Source organism: Leptosomus discolor, chromosome 20 (genome assembly GCF_034619465.1).
Source record: "Leptosomus discolor isolate bLepDis1 chromosome 20, bLepDis1.hap2, whole genome shotgun sequence".
Classification (NCBI taxonomy): Eukaryota; Metazoa; Chordata; class Aves; order Leptosomiformes; family Leptosomidae; genus Leptosomus; species Leptosomus discolor.
This window is the reverse complement of record NC_141410.1, coordinates 1,282,914-1,297,254: the sequence shown is the minus strand read 5'-3', so window position 1 is coordinate 1,297,254 and position 14,341 is coordinate 1,282,914. Positions and strand designations below refer to the sequence as shown.

General features: G+C 43.4%; 1 protein-coding gene across 1 annotated transcript in view; it reads left to right on the top strand.

The window, feature by feature from the left end:
* The window catches only part of LOC104347990 (uncharacterized), a 46,765-nt gene that overhangs the window by 14,146 nt on the left and 18,278 nt on the right, over window positions 1-14,341 (top strand). Inside the window, 7 exon segments of the mRNA XM_086476162.1 lie at window positions 453-512; window positions 2,972-3,252; window positions 3,915-3,977; window positions 4,483-4,594; window positions 4,772-4,902; window positions 5,014-5,020; window positions 13,274-13,339. Coding sequence (XP_086332288.1) covers window positions 453-512; window positions 2,972-3,252; window positions 3,915-3,977; window positions 4,483-4,594; window positions 4,772-4,902; window positions 5,014-5,020; window positions 13,274-13,339 — 720 coding nt within the window.

Genomic DNA, 14,341 nt, shown 5'->3' with positions numbered 1-14,341 from the left:
AAAAGGAAGAGGCACTTTTGCTAACGAAGTATTTCACTGTGTTGAGAACTTGGAGTAGCACAGTGACACAAACACTATAAGGTCTCATACAAAAACCCGAGACTGCAAAAGGAACAATACATTTTGAGGAAGAAAGGAAAAAGGGAATGCGCTGAAGAAAAGAACTGCAGAATTCCTGTGGGCATTTATTCTGGAAGTATGTTGCTTACTGAACCAATAGAAAAGGAAAAGAGTTTAAAAGCTTTGGCCTGCATCAAGTTGTTTGAAATCACTCTACTGTGAAATTATTGTTTTCTTCCCTCACAATTTTGGAAACAATGATGACTTCAGAGCACTTTCATGGCAGTCCATGTATGGATTCTTTGGACAAATGGCTGGCATTTTATTTCCTGATTTTATACACCTTTAGGGTGTGGTGAGGAAAGTGGGTTTATTTGACTATGCGCAAACAGTGTGGCAACCGACAAGCTCGTATTTGGAACTGGGATCACTTTTTCAGTTGAGCCAAGTAAGTTCCACTTGTTTTACTATAAATATATTTCCTGAGTTTGTGGTGGGGTGGACAAAGGAATTCTGTGACATGACAGCATAAGGAGAAATTTCTGCTGCCTCAGATCTCTTGAACATGCATTCTCCTACCAGGTGTTTGAGTCCTCAGCTCATATTTATTTAAGAAAGCTTTTCAGGAACAGCAAAGGCAGTTTCCTAGCTATGTGCCTCAACATTACTCCTTAGAACCTCACCCAGCCCTGTAGCCTCACTGCTACATTTAAGACTGTTGTTTATACCTGGTGGAGATGGTATCTTAGCCCAGCTTCAGTATGAGGTGACAGTAGTTGCTTGCATTCTTTTGTATAACACTAAGGTGTGTGGAAAGGAAAAAAAAGGAGATGTAAAGAGTTTCAGAAGAAAGTAGTTCCCATGGAAGAACAGGGCATATTCGTTTTTGCAGCAACTGCTTGAAATGTGAGCAAGACTTTTATATTTAGAAATGGCACTCTTCTGAGTGTGGTCTTTGTAAGGATGGGCCATCTCCCCCGGCTTTTGTGTGACAGGGTGAAAGTTGGGGCAATGGATTGTTGGGTTGATTTTTATTGTCCTAAAACATTCAGTTGCATACCACTGCCTGAACACACACATTCCCCAGACAGGCATGGGACTCTCTTAGGTACTATCTCGTATCTGCAAGCACCATATAGCAAAACAGCTGCTGTTAAAATTTTAGGGCATCTTACATGCCTGTTTTGGGGTAAGTGAATACAGCTCCAGTTCTTGTGGGAGTAGGGAATCCAAATACTATTTTGAAAATATCAGTTGTAAAAGTAGGACACCAAGATACTGCCAGCTTCCATCAGCCCGACCTCAATCTACGCTAACATAAACTTGCCAGATATCAGTACAAAAGGTATTCTACCGTGAACAACCAACCAACAAAAGTTGTTGCTGAATGAAAATCGAAGTAACGGTGTTGCCTTTTCAAACACAGTAGCCTAATGTGAGGTTCAGTTTCTACACAGAAAATATCTTGTGTGCTTTTTAAACCAAACTGTATTTCAGACCTGTTATATCAGTAGTTTCATGATTCCTGTTCTTCAGGAAAGAGGGAAAAAATGTCTTTTCCCAAACAGTAGGTTTTAGAAACTTGGTTCCTCCAAAGACAAGAATAGATTTTCCAGGTTTCTAGAATGTTGGTATTCTGACATTTTTTAGTCCTTTTTTTTTTTTCCCCCCCCCCATGGAAGATATTCAAAAGTCCTTAAAACAGCTGAGAACATTGCAGGAGCTGGGCCTCCTGAGAATCTCCAAGCACAAAAGACGGAAAATATCCTTTAATCACTACACAGTTCTTGAGACACCTTCTCCCAAGAATTCAGTAAGAGAATACCTAAGGAATTACTTAGTTCATTCTCTGTATACTTCTCGCTGGAGGAAGCCAAGATACGCAAGAGGATGGAATATATAGCAAATTCTGTGATTTTGTAAGATTAAGAGGAAAAAGAAGTACAGTTGTTCACCTAAGTATATTAACTTCTTTTTATGAACAATACAAATATAACCACTCACACAGACACACACCCCCAGTACAAAGATAACCTAAGGATCTACAAAAGATCTGTTTCTTTCAGAAAACACAGCCAGAGAGAAGACAGAATAAATGGTGTATTTGGAATGGCACTAAACTCCTCTGTTAAACACCCTGGTGGTGTTCTTTAAGATGGCTCAGTGTTATGCAGTGAGATTGTCTCATGACTTGGAAATCTCTCCAGAGGTCACATTATTCACTTGTTAAAAGAGGTTTATATGCCTGGGTCAAGTTTCACACAGAACTATTAGAAAAACTTTCAATGGACTGAATTTGGAAAGAAAACCTCCTTGGAACTGAATGTTTGTTAATGAAAGATTTAACCTCATCTTGCATTTTAGCAACATTATTCTGTATCTGCACTCTTTGGAACAGCACTGTAGAATGAAGTAACAAACTATCTTATTTCCCTGTGTGCTATGGTTAAGCCTTTTAGCCTCATCAGGTAAAGGATTTTTGGGTAACAAAAAATGGATCTTTTAATATGTATCTTGTTACAGGCATATAAATCTACCCTTGAAGTAAACGTTCTCCTTAGCATTCAAATTGCTATGAATTAAAAATTAATATGATCATTTGTGTTGTGTTGTTAAAAGTTTCCTTCCTCATTTCAAGGTCCCTCACTTAAAGGAATTCACTTACATATACAATATATATAATAAGAGTTCTGATAAAAACAAGCTTAGAAGCCCAAGGGGTTAGAAGCTCCCATGAAGATTCCACTCTCACACTCCCTTTCTGTCTGGGAAACAGGAGGAAGAAATAAACGCAGAAAGACACTCAGGGGACAGACATGGCTGGGCTATATCTGATCCATAGATGATTTAGCTCTCTGAAAAGTATGCAGAAAATAAAGTCATCCCAAAATGATGTTTGTTTTTCAGACAGTCAAGAAGAATCTGCCCCAGAAGTCATTGTACTTAAATCAAAGGAAGCCAGACAATATGACAACAAACTGAACATGGCTTGTTTGGCAAGGACTTTCTACCCCAAGAACATCAGCCTTGATGTGCCCAAGAGTGACATTGTATATGATCTGAAGACACCTCTTGTCACATCTGAGGGGATGTATAGTACCATGAAGGTAGTTGGAGTGGAACCAGATGCAGAGGTGACCTGCAAGGCTGTGCACAAGAGGAACAAGACTACAGTCAGCATAATTCTACCAGGTACAGTGTTGTGGTACAAATGCAACGTTATTCTTGGCGATGCATCTTCCAAGATTTTTTCCCTGTCCTTTGAGAACCTAGTAGGAACAAGTAAGTACAGTAAAAATGATATTTAGGCACTTAGGTGAAGACAAGATATTCAAAAGCACCTAGCATACATGACCTTAATTCAACTATTTAAGCACCGGGAGTTTTCTACCCAAAAAAGAAAAGAAAACAAAACCAAACCTAAAAAAACCCCTCTACTATGTGTGAGTCTACCTTTCTCTAAGATAAAATAGTTCAAGGGACATGAGTATACATGCCTGCCAGAAGAAAGCTTGAAATAACTTTTATGAAAACACAAAACATGATTCCGTCCCCCCCCACCCCCCCCAATTTTCTGGTTATTTTTTGGTCACTTTTAAAATTATTCTTTTCCTATGTAAAGTTCATTTCAAAAGGGAGAGAAAACAAAACTCAACAATCCTGTTTTTTTTTCCTGCAATCACATGTAGAAAGCTACTTCTTCTCTTCAAGTTAATCTCAGAATTAATGACCTGCTATCTGATTCTCCAATACTGCTTACCTACTGCTGGGAAAAGAGCTATAGGTATGTTTTGTGTAATATTTGTTTTATATAGTTTGGATACAATTTACAGTGTCTCTCAATCATTCAACAGAAGAGAAAACTGAAGAACTTGAAACGGTTAGTGCTTGCACCATTACAGATGCCTCTACAAAAGGTTAGTTGCCTAAGGGAACAACAGAGTATGGTTTCTTTTTTGAGGGTTCAGTAACAATGCATGAAAATGCATTGCCTTTACTATAGAAATGTCTGAATTGTAGATATTTACTAAGCAATAAGTTGCACTTTCTGTAGACTTAATACCACAACGTGAAAAATTTCTCTGGTGCAGAAATGTCAGAATTGGAAATACTTATTGAGAAATATCCTGCTGTTCCAGGTTAATAGACTAAATAGCTGACAAATTTCTATGGGATAAAACAGCAGTGGGAAATGGATTCCTCACTGGGCAGACATCTGCTCTCTTCCCTGCACTTAATACATTCCTCTTTCACCTTTTTCTTTGTTCCTGCTTCCCTCATCTACCTATGATGTATGGATTTATCTTTTTTTTTTTTTTTGGGGGGGTGGGGGGGTGGGGTGGGGTGTCGAGGGGGTGGGGGGGCAGAGGGTATAATATCAAGACCACACTCTCTTCCCTCTTCTACTTCTTTTGAAAGCAGATGTGAAAATGGAGAAAGCGAATATGCTGTACATGTCTGTTTTGGGTTTGAGAGTACTGCTGGCAAAAAGCATTGCCTTCAATACAATCATGAGTATCAAGCTGTTTCTCTTCTGAGGTAAGAAACACAACATTCAGTCCCTGGGAACACAGGAGGCAAGTGCAAGGAGTGATCAGTTGGCTTTGCATCCTTCTGTAACCCCACAAGGAGTGACATCAGTTCAGCTGTTCCTGTTTCCTTAAGTTAATGCAGCCCCCAAATTGCAACTCATCCCCAAATTGCCTTTACATCAGGCAAGTCCAGAGCATCTCAGGTTCTATCAGAAATCTTCCACTCGTTGTTTCAAGTGGCGGAGCACAAAGTCTGGATAAGCATCCAGATCAGCAAGAACTATAAAGGGAGAATCCCAAAAGCCAAAAGGTAGCCAAAATTACAAAAATATTGTCCAATGCATTCCAGATTAACAGAAAATCAGTGTTACTGCATTAAATGTGAATAAGAATTTAAAATAAACATTGTTTGCTCTTTCAGGTACTAGGTAAGTGAGCCAGCAATGGGCTGAAGAAGAGCAGGAAAGAACATACAGCAGGATAATTTAAATACCATGGGTCAGCCTTGCTACCAATAAACATCTAAAGAATCAACACCCCCACCCCCCAGTTACTGTAGATCTACGAGTTCCTTTGCTTCATCAAGGTGCTCTTCAGTTAACACCATCTGGAAGCCTTCTTAGACAGCTAACGCTGCTGAACTCTTTTCTAGCTTAGTTTCATTAATTGTTAGAACAAATTTGTTATTTCTTATTTCCATAAGAAATTTCCCTCATCCCTCTGCTAAACAGGAATAGTTAGCTCTCCTACTCCTGTATCCATTGCACTGAAGCATCCAAATCACTTAGATAGTTTCAAAAACTTAAAATTGAGCTTTATACTTACTAAGCTTTAAAAATATAATTTCTTGTCATATTATGTTATTGTGTACAGAATTAATGTTTTTCTGCTTAGGAATTGCAGGCACAGAGGGAGCACTGTATAGTGGTAATTTTTAGAAACTTTTATTAGCGGCAATTTTCAAGTGCAGGTAACTAGATCTCCACTGGGCCTGAAGGAATTCACTTCAGACAGGTATACATTAGTATTTCCATTTCCATCTCTATTTTAGAGCATTTTTTCTCTTTTGTTAAGTATATGGTACCTGCATTTTAGCTTTTCTTAATATATAATATATTATTATATACAATAATAACAAAATAAAGTTTTATTATTCTTGGTTTGCACTGTGCACTTTTTCTGAAAGTTGGGTGGAAATAATTGAAATTCCACTGTCCTATCCAGTGACGACTGAGAACTAGAAAACCACTTATTATGTCCTGGATTTCCTTTTTTATGAAATTTGTGTTTCTTGGGCTTTCCACAGGGAAAGAGACAGACTCCTTGGCACACTTATTGTGTTTAAAGGAATTTTAATTATTCATGCCCCTTTCAAATTACTCAGGCTCAAAACTGTGGATCGTAACAAAAAGAGAGATGGGTCTAAAGAGAAAACAGTTAAGACAAGGGGCAATATGAGCGTTAATGTACAGTCCTCAGAAGGTGAGAGAACAGGCTGCTGATTTTCCACTCACCAATACTAGGAAGGGGCCAACAGGAAATACTGTGAGGTGTAACCGTTTTGTTGGCAGTCAAAAAAAACCCAACACTGACTTTTGTCTGACAAGCTGCCGCCTGCTTGAAACAGGATACTGTGTTTAAAGGTTAAAACATGTGACTAAGTCACTCTATGCAAGACAAATTCCCCATCGCTTTTAAAAACATGTTAACCACTTCCTGGGAGGCAGGGCCCACAAGATTTTTCATATGCTGAACTACTGCTGGCTCAAAACTGCCCCTGGAAGGGTGCATGGCAAAATCTATTTGACTAACCTTGACAAGATTAGTTGTTCAAACCCTCAGTACTGTCCAGAAGATGTGACATTTCTGTGGTGAAACCACTGTCTCTAGGTCGTGCAGCTCTGTGGTCAGGTCTCAGGAGCACACACTCAGTATGCAAAACCATGGTGGTCATGTTTTTGTTTCCTAGGCGTCCCAAGGGCCAGATGGACATGTGGAGCCAGCTAGACTATAAATGTCCCTTGAAACAGCCTCCTTCCTGTCACAGTCTTAGTCACTCAGCCACACAATCAGAGCAGGCTAGACTGCTCTCAGAGCACCCAGCTTCTACTGTATTGCTTCCTTTCCACTCTGGCTGCTGACCTTGAGTTAATTCCCCTGTAGGTTGTGCTCAGCACTCTGGTCCCCTTTTGTGCCCAAGTATGGTGCTGTCCCCAGCAGCTCTTTAACATCCTTCTGCAAGTGGGGTTGCCCCAGACCAAACTGGTCCACGTGACATAGAGCAGAAGCAGAGAGTTGCCCTGCAGCATCCCTGGGTTGTCACTAGAGCCCCAAGAACTCTGCAGCAGGGTCTTTGCGTGGTGCAAATGTTATGCACCTGTCACGGTGTAGGCCCAGCCGGGAGCAGGGTACCACAGGCTGCTCACTCCCCCCTCTCCCCGCAGCAAGGTGGGGAGGAGAATCAGGAGAAAAGGGTCAAACGCCAAGGGTTGAGATAAGAACAGTTTAACGGAACAACATAAAGAGAGAAGAAAGAACAGTAACAACAACAATGCTAATGAATAATAGATACAGCGAGGGACATGGAACACAACAGCTCACCACCCTGACTGCCCACCGCACCATGCTGCATATGCCTTCCCGCAGCTCACTCTTATATTCTGAGCATGACATCAGCATGGTATTGAATACCCTTTGGCTGCTTCGGTTCTCCAATTCGAAACCACACCAAAAAACAACCAACCATAAAAGGGACTTTCTGTCTTTAAGAAACAACTGACAATTTAAAAGTAAATGTACAGCTTATTCACAGGGTGAGAAGGAAGAGAACCTTTCAACTCAGTTTGCTTTACGTTGGAAATGGATGAGGCAGCAAAGCATTTTCGGTCATTACCTCTCTGTCTTAAGCCCTGTTTCATCTTAAAAATAAATTAAGGAGCCAGAAAGCAGGAAGAAGACAAACAATAAATTTTTACTTGAGGGACTGGGTTGGGCTAGGTTTAGAGTTAGGTTAATTTTTGTTCTCACTCCTCTGCTGAGCTGGCATGAGAGAAAGCCCCCCTGAAGCACTAGCAGCTGCTGTTCTTAATCGCTTCCTTTTCTGCAATGATCACAGGCGTCAGGCTGGGCAGAGGCTGGGCTTTCTTTAAAAATGGATGCTGCCCAAAGAAAAAAAAAAAGTAAACAATTACTTTCCAAACTCGGTTACTCACAGGCTCAAGCAGTATTCTGCTGGTTACCAGGAATATGCAGAAATAGGACTGAGGGGAGCACCTGCGCCTGTGTCTTCTAGTCCAGTCCCTTGCTATCACAGGCAAACATGGCCCATCATTCGATTAATCCATTTATCAAGGTGTCTTCAGCTTGCTGGCATTTTTGTCCTGCCAGTGCTCTGGGAATGCTGCTTGCTGTCCCAGGACCTTGCTCCTTTCAGGAAACTCAAAATACTTACTTAGGCTCCTGTTTTCTGAAGACATGGGTTATTTTAGTTGCCAGAAAAGATGAGGGGCACAAGTTGTTCCTCAGGCAAGTCCAGTACCTCTAGGAAATGTTTATCCCAGTTGTATTTAGGCCCATGTGCTCTTCTGAAGGCCACTGAGGTACAGGTTTTCAGCACCAAGAGAAGAGCAGGGAGACAAGTGACAGAGCGCTGATGGACTCAGCTCTGGGTTGCAGGGACAGCAGTGTCTACCACTCCATGCCCTGCCCCTCCTGCGCTGGCTGGCACCTTCACAGCAGGGGCAGGCAAGTGGCACATGGTGCCACTCCCTATCTGCCACAAAACCTGGCACCAAACCTGCAGCAGTTTTCACCTACTCGACTATGCCAGGCATCAGAAGGAGCTGTGACAAGTCCTGCTCAGCCATCCCCATTTCGCTGGCAGAAACTTCTAAAAGCGGGGCTCAGCAGCAGAAACCTCTAAGAGTGGGGCAGAATGGACAATCTGGGGCCCCTCTGATGCTCACAGGGAGCACCCGCAGCCCCTTCCTTCCCACCGCCAAAACTCTGACTGCTTGGCTGGGACTGACTTCACGATGTTCCTCCCTGGTTATCTCTCGGCATACACCAGTCCCCAACACCATCTCAGGCCTCTGCACCTGCTATTGTTCCACTGCAGTTATTTTGCCACCCTGTAAAACTGAACATGCTACCAAAACACAAAATAGGGCCACAAAAATGATCAGAGGGGTGGAACACTTCCCCTGTGAGCACAAGCTGAGCGAGTTGGAGTTGTTCAGCTCAGAGAAGAGAAGGCTCCGGGGAGACCTTCTAGCACCCTTCCAGTGCTTAAAGGGGGCCTATAAGAATGATGGGGACAGACTTTTTAGCAGGGCCTGTCGCAATAGGACAAGGGGAAACTGTTTTAAACTAAAAGAGGGCAGATTCAGACTAGATATGGGGAAGAAATTTTTACCCTGAGGGTGGTGAAACACTGGCACAGGCTGCCCAGAGAGGTGGCAGGAGCCCCATCCCTGGAGACATCCAAGGTCAGGCTGGATGCGGCTCTGAGCAACCTGATGCAGCTAAAGATGTCCCTGCTCACTGCAGGGGGCTGGACTAGATGGCCTCTAATAGTCCCTTCCAGCCCAAACCACTGTATGATTCCACTTATTTTTCATCTGAAAAGCACCGAGACTGGAGACTAACATGAGGGGGCTCCATCTGATGCCTTCGAGTTCAGCTGATGACAAAACCATGACACAGCGCAGCTCTTTCACCTGCAGCCGCCTCGTGTTTTACCTGCAGAAGGTCCTTGGCAGACCCTCGCCTGCCCACGTCCACCTCCAGGCAGCAGCTCAAAAAGGCCCGAAACTCAGCGCACAGTTGCTCGGGGTCCTGCAGCTCTGGTGTCCCGTTGGTCGCTATCAGATCCATCGCCTAGAGAGACAAGAAACAAGAGACTCCACTTGTTTCTTTCTTACCAAGAACTGCTCACAGAGAGTCCATTTTTTAAGGTCCAGCCTCCAGTGCCAGTTTCCTCCCTGGCAGAGGGTTAGAGGTGATTTTTCTATACCTACAAAAAAAAACCTGATGCAGCCACAGCTACTCCAACTTCAATGTGATCTTGCCTTGACAGCTGATTGCAGTGACTGACCTAGTTAATATGAACTACATCAGCAAAAGCACATTTGGCTTCTCCATGCATCGACACCAGCTTTACTGGCTATTTTAAAGAGTGAATTCAGTCCAGCTGTATTATTTCAAAGGATTATTACATAAAATGCATCCCTGCAAACATTTTGAACTGTTTGAACAAAACCCCAAAAGACGTCTTCCAAGAAAATTCAGGAACCTGTGTTCAAACAGAGCGGAGGACTGACACTGGTGTAGTGTATTCCTTTCCTAAGTAGCCTGCCTGGGGGTACATCGCGACTGTTCTGCTGTTGCTTCTCTCAGCCTGCAGCACGCACTCTGGGTGCCATAGACCAGAGAGAGCACAGCCTTATTGCTATGAGAAAAGTTACACATCATGCTCTATTTTAATTCCAACCTTAACAGAAATTATCTATCTACACACATGGGTCACAATTAATTTTCTCATACTTCCTGCATCCCTATCAGGAATTAACTGTGCAGCATCTAACTTTGTTCCAGCTACCAGTCATGAGGTTTTATCTTGGTATACATTCTTCCACTATTACACACGCATTTGGGATAAGAGCTGGTCATTTCATTTTAAGGAGTGAAGATGAAACAGGAGACTTCAAATCATTAAAAATACTTTCGATTACTACAAGTTTCTGTGCTAAAATACATTTTTAGAAAGTCATTTGCTAATGAATAATTATGGCATTTCTATAAGCAGCGACACTTCCTGAAAGGCTCAGGTAAGCCATCGGCACTCACCCGAGTTTGAATTCTCTGCCTGCAGAAACAGCTGGAATGCTTTTCAGAAAAATTCCCCGACTGGAGAAACTTGCTGCTGAAAAATCACTGTCACTCAGAGATACAGCTCAAAGAGAGTTCAAAAAACATATGACGTATTTCAAGCCCCGTTGAAGGCAGAGATGGTACATCTCTGACCTGGCTACAAGTCACTTCTCTTTGGAGGTTCTCCCCTTGACGTCACCAAAGGTACAGGAGATGCTGCTGTGCTCCAGTGACAGCTTTAGAAGCGGGCCATGGAGGAACTAGTTCCAGCTGATGCGGCTGGGATTTTGTCTCACAGGGGACTAACAGGATAGATTTGAAAGACAGTGGTATCTGATTTTATGTGCACCTTACCCTGAGAGGATCTTCATCAAGGTAAGGAGGCTGTCCTTCTGCCATCTGTATTGCCACAACCCCAAGCGACCAGATGTCCACCTTGGGGCCATAGGCTTCTTTCGTCACCACTTCTGGTGCCATCCAGTATGGAGACCCGACCATTGTGCTCCCTCGACTCTGCTCAGAGGTGAGCTGAGCACAGATGCCAAAATCAGCTGAGGAGAAAAACAAGTGGTGTTAAAGGCAGCTCGAATTAGGAAAGCAAGCAAAAGAAATCCCCACTCTATGCCCGAGAACACGTTGTGGAATCTGTCTGGAAAAGCGGCCATGCTCTGTTTGCTCAGTGCTGTAGCCACGGAAATATTGTTGAATTGGCCAGTTAAAACCCCACCTCAAGTTTCCTGCAGTGGCTTTTATTGACTTGAACCGTTAGACTGTAACTCCCTCCCTCTGGAAGGGCCACACACAAACCAAGGCCACTCTTGACACCTTTCTCCTTCCTATGCCTCTCTGCACGTTGGAACTGTGCTCGTAGCTGGCAGCAATGGTCAGCGCACTGCCACAGGCGTCCGTTCTGGGGAACTGGCCGTCAGTCAAAAGCAGCCCCGTGCACAGCCTGGGAAGGCTGCGCCTGACCAAGAATACCCACCCAATTTGACAGACCTGTCCATGCCAAGCAGAATGTTGTCGCTTTTGATGTCCCTGTGAATCACTTGCTTTGAATGAAGGAAATCCAGAACTTGTGGGCACTGACAGATGAAAAACAAACATGAGGGTAAAAATTAATGACCTGATTTCATCACACACGAAGGAAATGCCTCTAAAAGATTTAATTTCTAGATGAATTGTGAGTAATGCCCAAATATTGCGCTGTCAAGAGGAATAGCTTGCTGCTTCAACACTATTAAAGTAACAACTTTCCAAATGAAGGCATATCAGGTTTGGGAAATGTCCATTACTGTCACAGACTAGCCCCTGAAAGCATAGACAGGATGGCTGCTGCTGCAATCAATGTGCTATCTCCATCTGTATGACAAACTATTGTTTGCCAGAAATGAGAAAGTCCCTTCCTTTGGTGTGAAGTCGATCACTGTTGGGTGGGAGGTTGCAGGACAAAGACTTTATTGTCAGGCTCTACAGCAGATTTGGAAATAGCACCTTAGTCATTTTTCAGAAGCAAACACCATTTTGGGTGGAATGCTATCCTTTTAAGCTGAGGACTCTGACAAATGAGTCTCTTTTTCTTTGCTGTTCTTTTAAAATTCTGCCACCAGCGTGTTTGCTTTTACAGGCAAGGAATGCAGTACAGACATGCTCCAGGCAGATGTTGAGAAGAGTACAACTAAAAACAAAAATTAAAATAAAGGTAATGCATAACAGTTTTTAAGAGTGTAAGGACAGAGTACAGTAAGTGCAGTGACACTGGCAGACAGTTCAGTTAAGGTGCCCTTTCTTCTCCATATCATAAAGCAACGCAGAAAAAAAACTCTCAAGATTAAATCCCTCATGTTCTTACCACCTGTTCACCAGTACCATCCTGTCCAAAGCAGAGGAAGCACACACAGGATCCCTTACCTCCCTACAGACAGCTGCGATCTGCCCTTCATCCATACAAAACTGGGTAACAACTTCAGTTAAAGCACCTCCAGCCATGTATTCCATCATGTCTTGGTTTGAAAGACAGGTGTCTGCGGAGGAAGGCAGGAGCCTCCCTTGAAATGGAAAATGCAACCCCCTTCCCTCCAAATTATTGTAATGTTGAAATTAAGGGGCCTTCAGGCAAAGATATGGGGACTAGGAATAACAGTTCTTTACTAATATATATATATATATATATAACACAAGGCAGGGGAAAAAAATCAACCCACTGGTTTACACTGACAGAGTCAGAAATACAACCTGACACCCTGTTAGGGTGGCAGTAGCAGTCCGATAAGATGCTGGCTGCAGCCCTCCTGAAGCGATGGACGTAGTTCTGTTGAAGCAGCGATCTTGTAAAAGGGTCTGGTCTTCCTCCAAAGGTCCAGTGGTAGGTAGGTAGCTCTTGTCCTCTGGAACTCCAGTGGGGGGAAAACTCCTCTGGGAATCTAGTGCAAGATGGCTGCTAGGGTGTTTGAGATCTCAGTTTTTATTTCGCACGGAATGCTTGGCTCCTTCCCCCCGGGCAGAGCATCTCACCATGGGATGGGGAGTCATGAGGCAGTTCCTTGATGGGCCATGAACAGGAGATAGTCCAGAGGGGGGAGGCAGGGAGCACCGCCCCACCTGGTCTCAACAGCTCCTGAAGATGGTAATAGAATACTTTTTTTGGGCACATCTTACACTGGACATATACCTACTTTACAGTCTTAGAGATTGTGGAGTCTGTTTTCCTCAGGTCAGTCTGACGAGCCAGGCAGGAGGCTCTTTGCGTGACAGCGGGATCGACTGGGGAGTGGACGCCCTTTGGCGCACCCTGAGCACTTTCCTCGGAGGAACATCCACTGCCAGCCGCTCACTACGGGAGCAGACAACAACCGCCTGAAGCCGCGGATCAAATGGTATGTTTTGTAAAAGGGGCTTTTAAGTTGGAAGTGTGGCCAGAGCAGCTGATAAATCGCACAGAGACTTCTGGTGTGCAGCTGAGTCCCCGTATGGGAGGAGGGCACCCTGGGTGGTAACAGCGGGATTTGCTGAATGATAGGGTAGCCGCTAGCTATTTTGGGGGTAGATCAAGCAAACCCGAGGTCGCCGCTCCATCTCAGTATCGGGAGCCAGGACGGACCTGCTAATGACTGGTACATAAGAAGCAGGAGAAGGGTAAGCGAGCCTTTCAACATTGTGTCATCTTTCTGCTATTTGCAGCTGCTAGAAGGGTATTAACTGGGAAGGTTAAATAAATAAGCTTAAACCCCACAATCTTGCCATATATATTGGTTATGACTCTTATCCAGGGAAGTCAGTTCGTCCATGCCCTGAATGAGTAGGTGGACTCCATTACCTGGCAACAAAGGGGGAGGTAATTGTATGATTTGCCCCGGTATTGTGATGATTTGTTAAATGGTATATAACTGAAAGTATTTGAGTTAATATATATATGTTCATCTGATTTGTGAATGACTTTATATGTTAGTCAAAGAACAGGGAGAAGGGAGTCACTCCTCCGGTGGTTTGGGCTCGCACTGTGGGAATATTTAAACGAAAGGGAAATGAAAAATTCTATTTAAAAAGAGCATATGTGACTCTAGCAGGGCAGAGAGTAGCCTTTGACTGGAAACAGCCTCCAGACATCTCTTTAAATCCCAGTCTGAGTGGACATACAGGGGTAACTCCCTGCTCTATATGTGGGATTGCCGCTAGGCCATTTAATAATTGGCACCAGTCTCGGGTTTTGTTGAAGTGCAAATATTATGCAAGGAGGTGGTGGTGTACATTTAGCAGATGGAAATCAGAGTGCCCTAAGTGCTTTCCCCAAATTCCACACCTTTATGATTGGGAAAGAGCCATTCAAAAATCCGAAATAGCGAAGTTGATGTGTGGAAAGAAAAATTTAATCCTGGAAA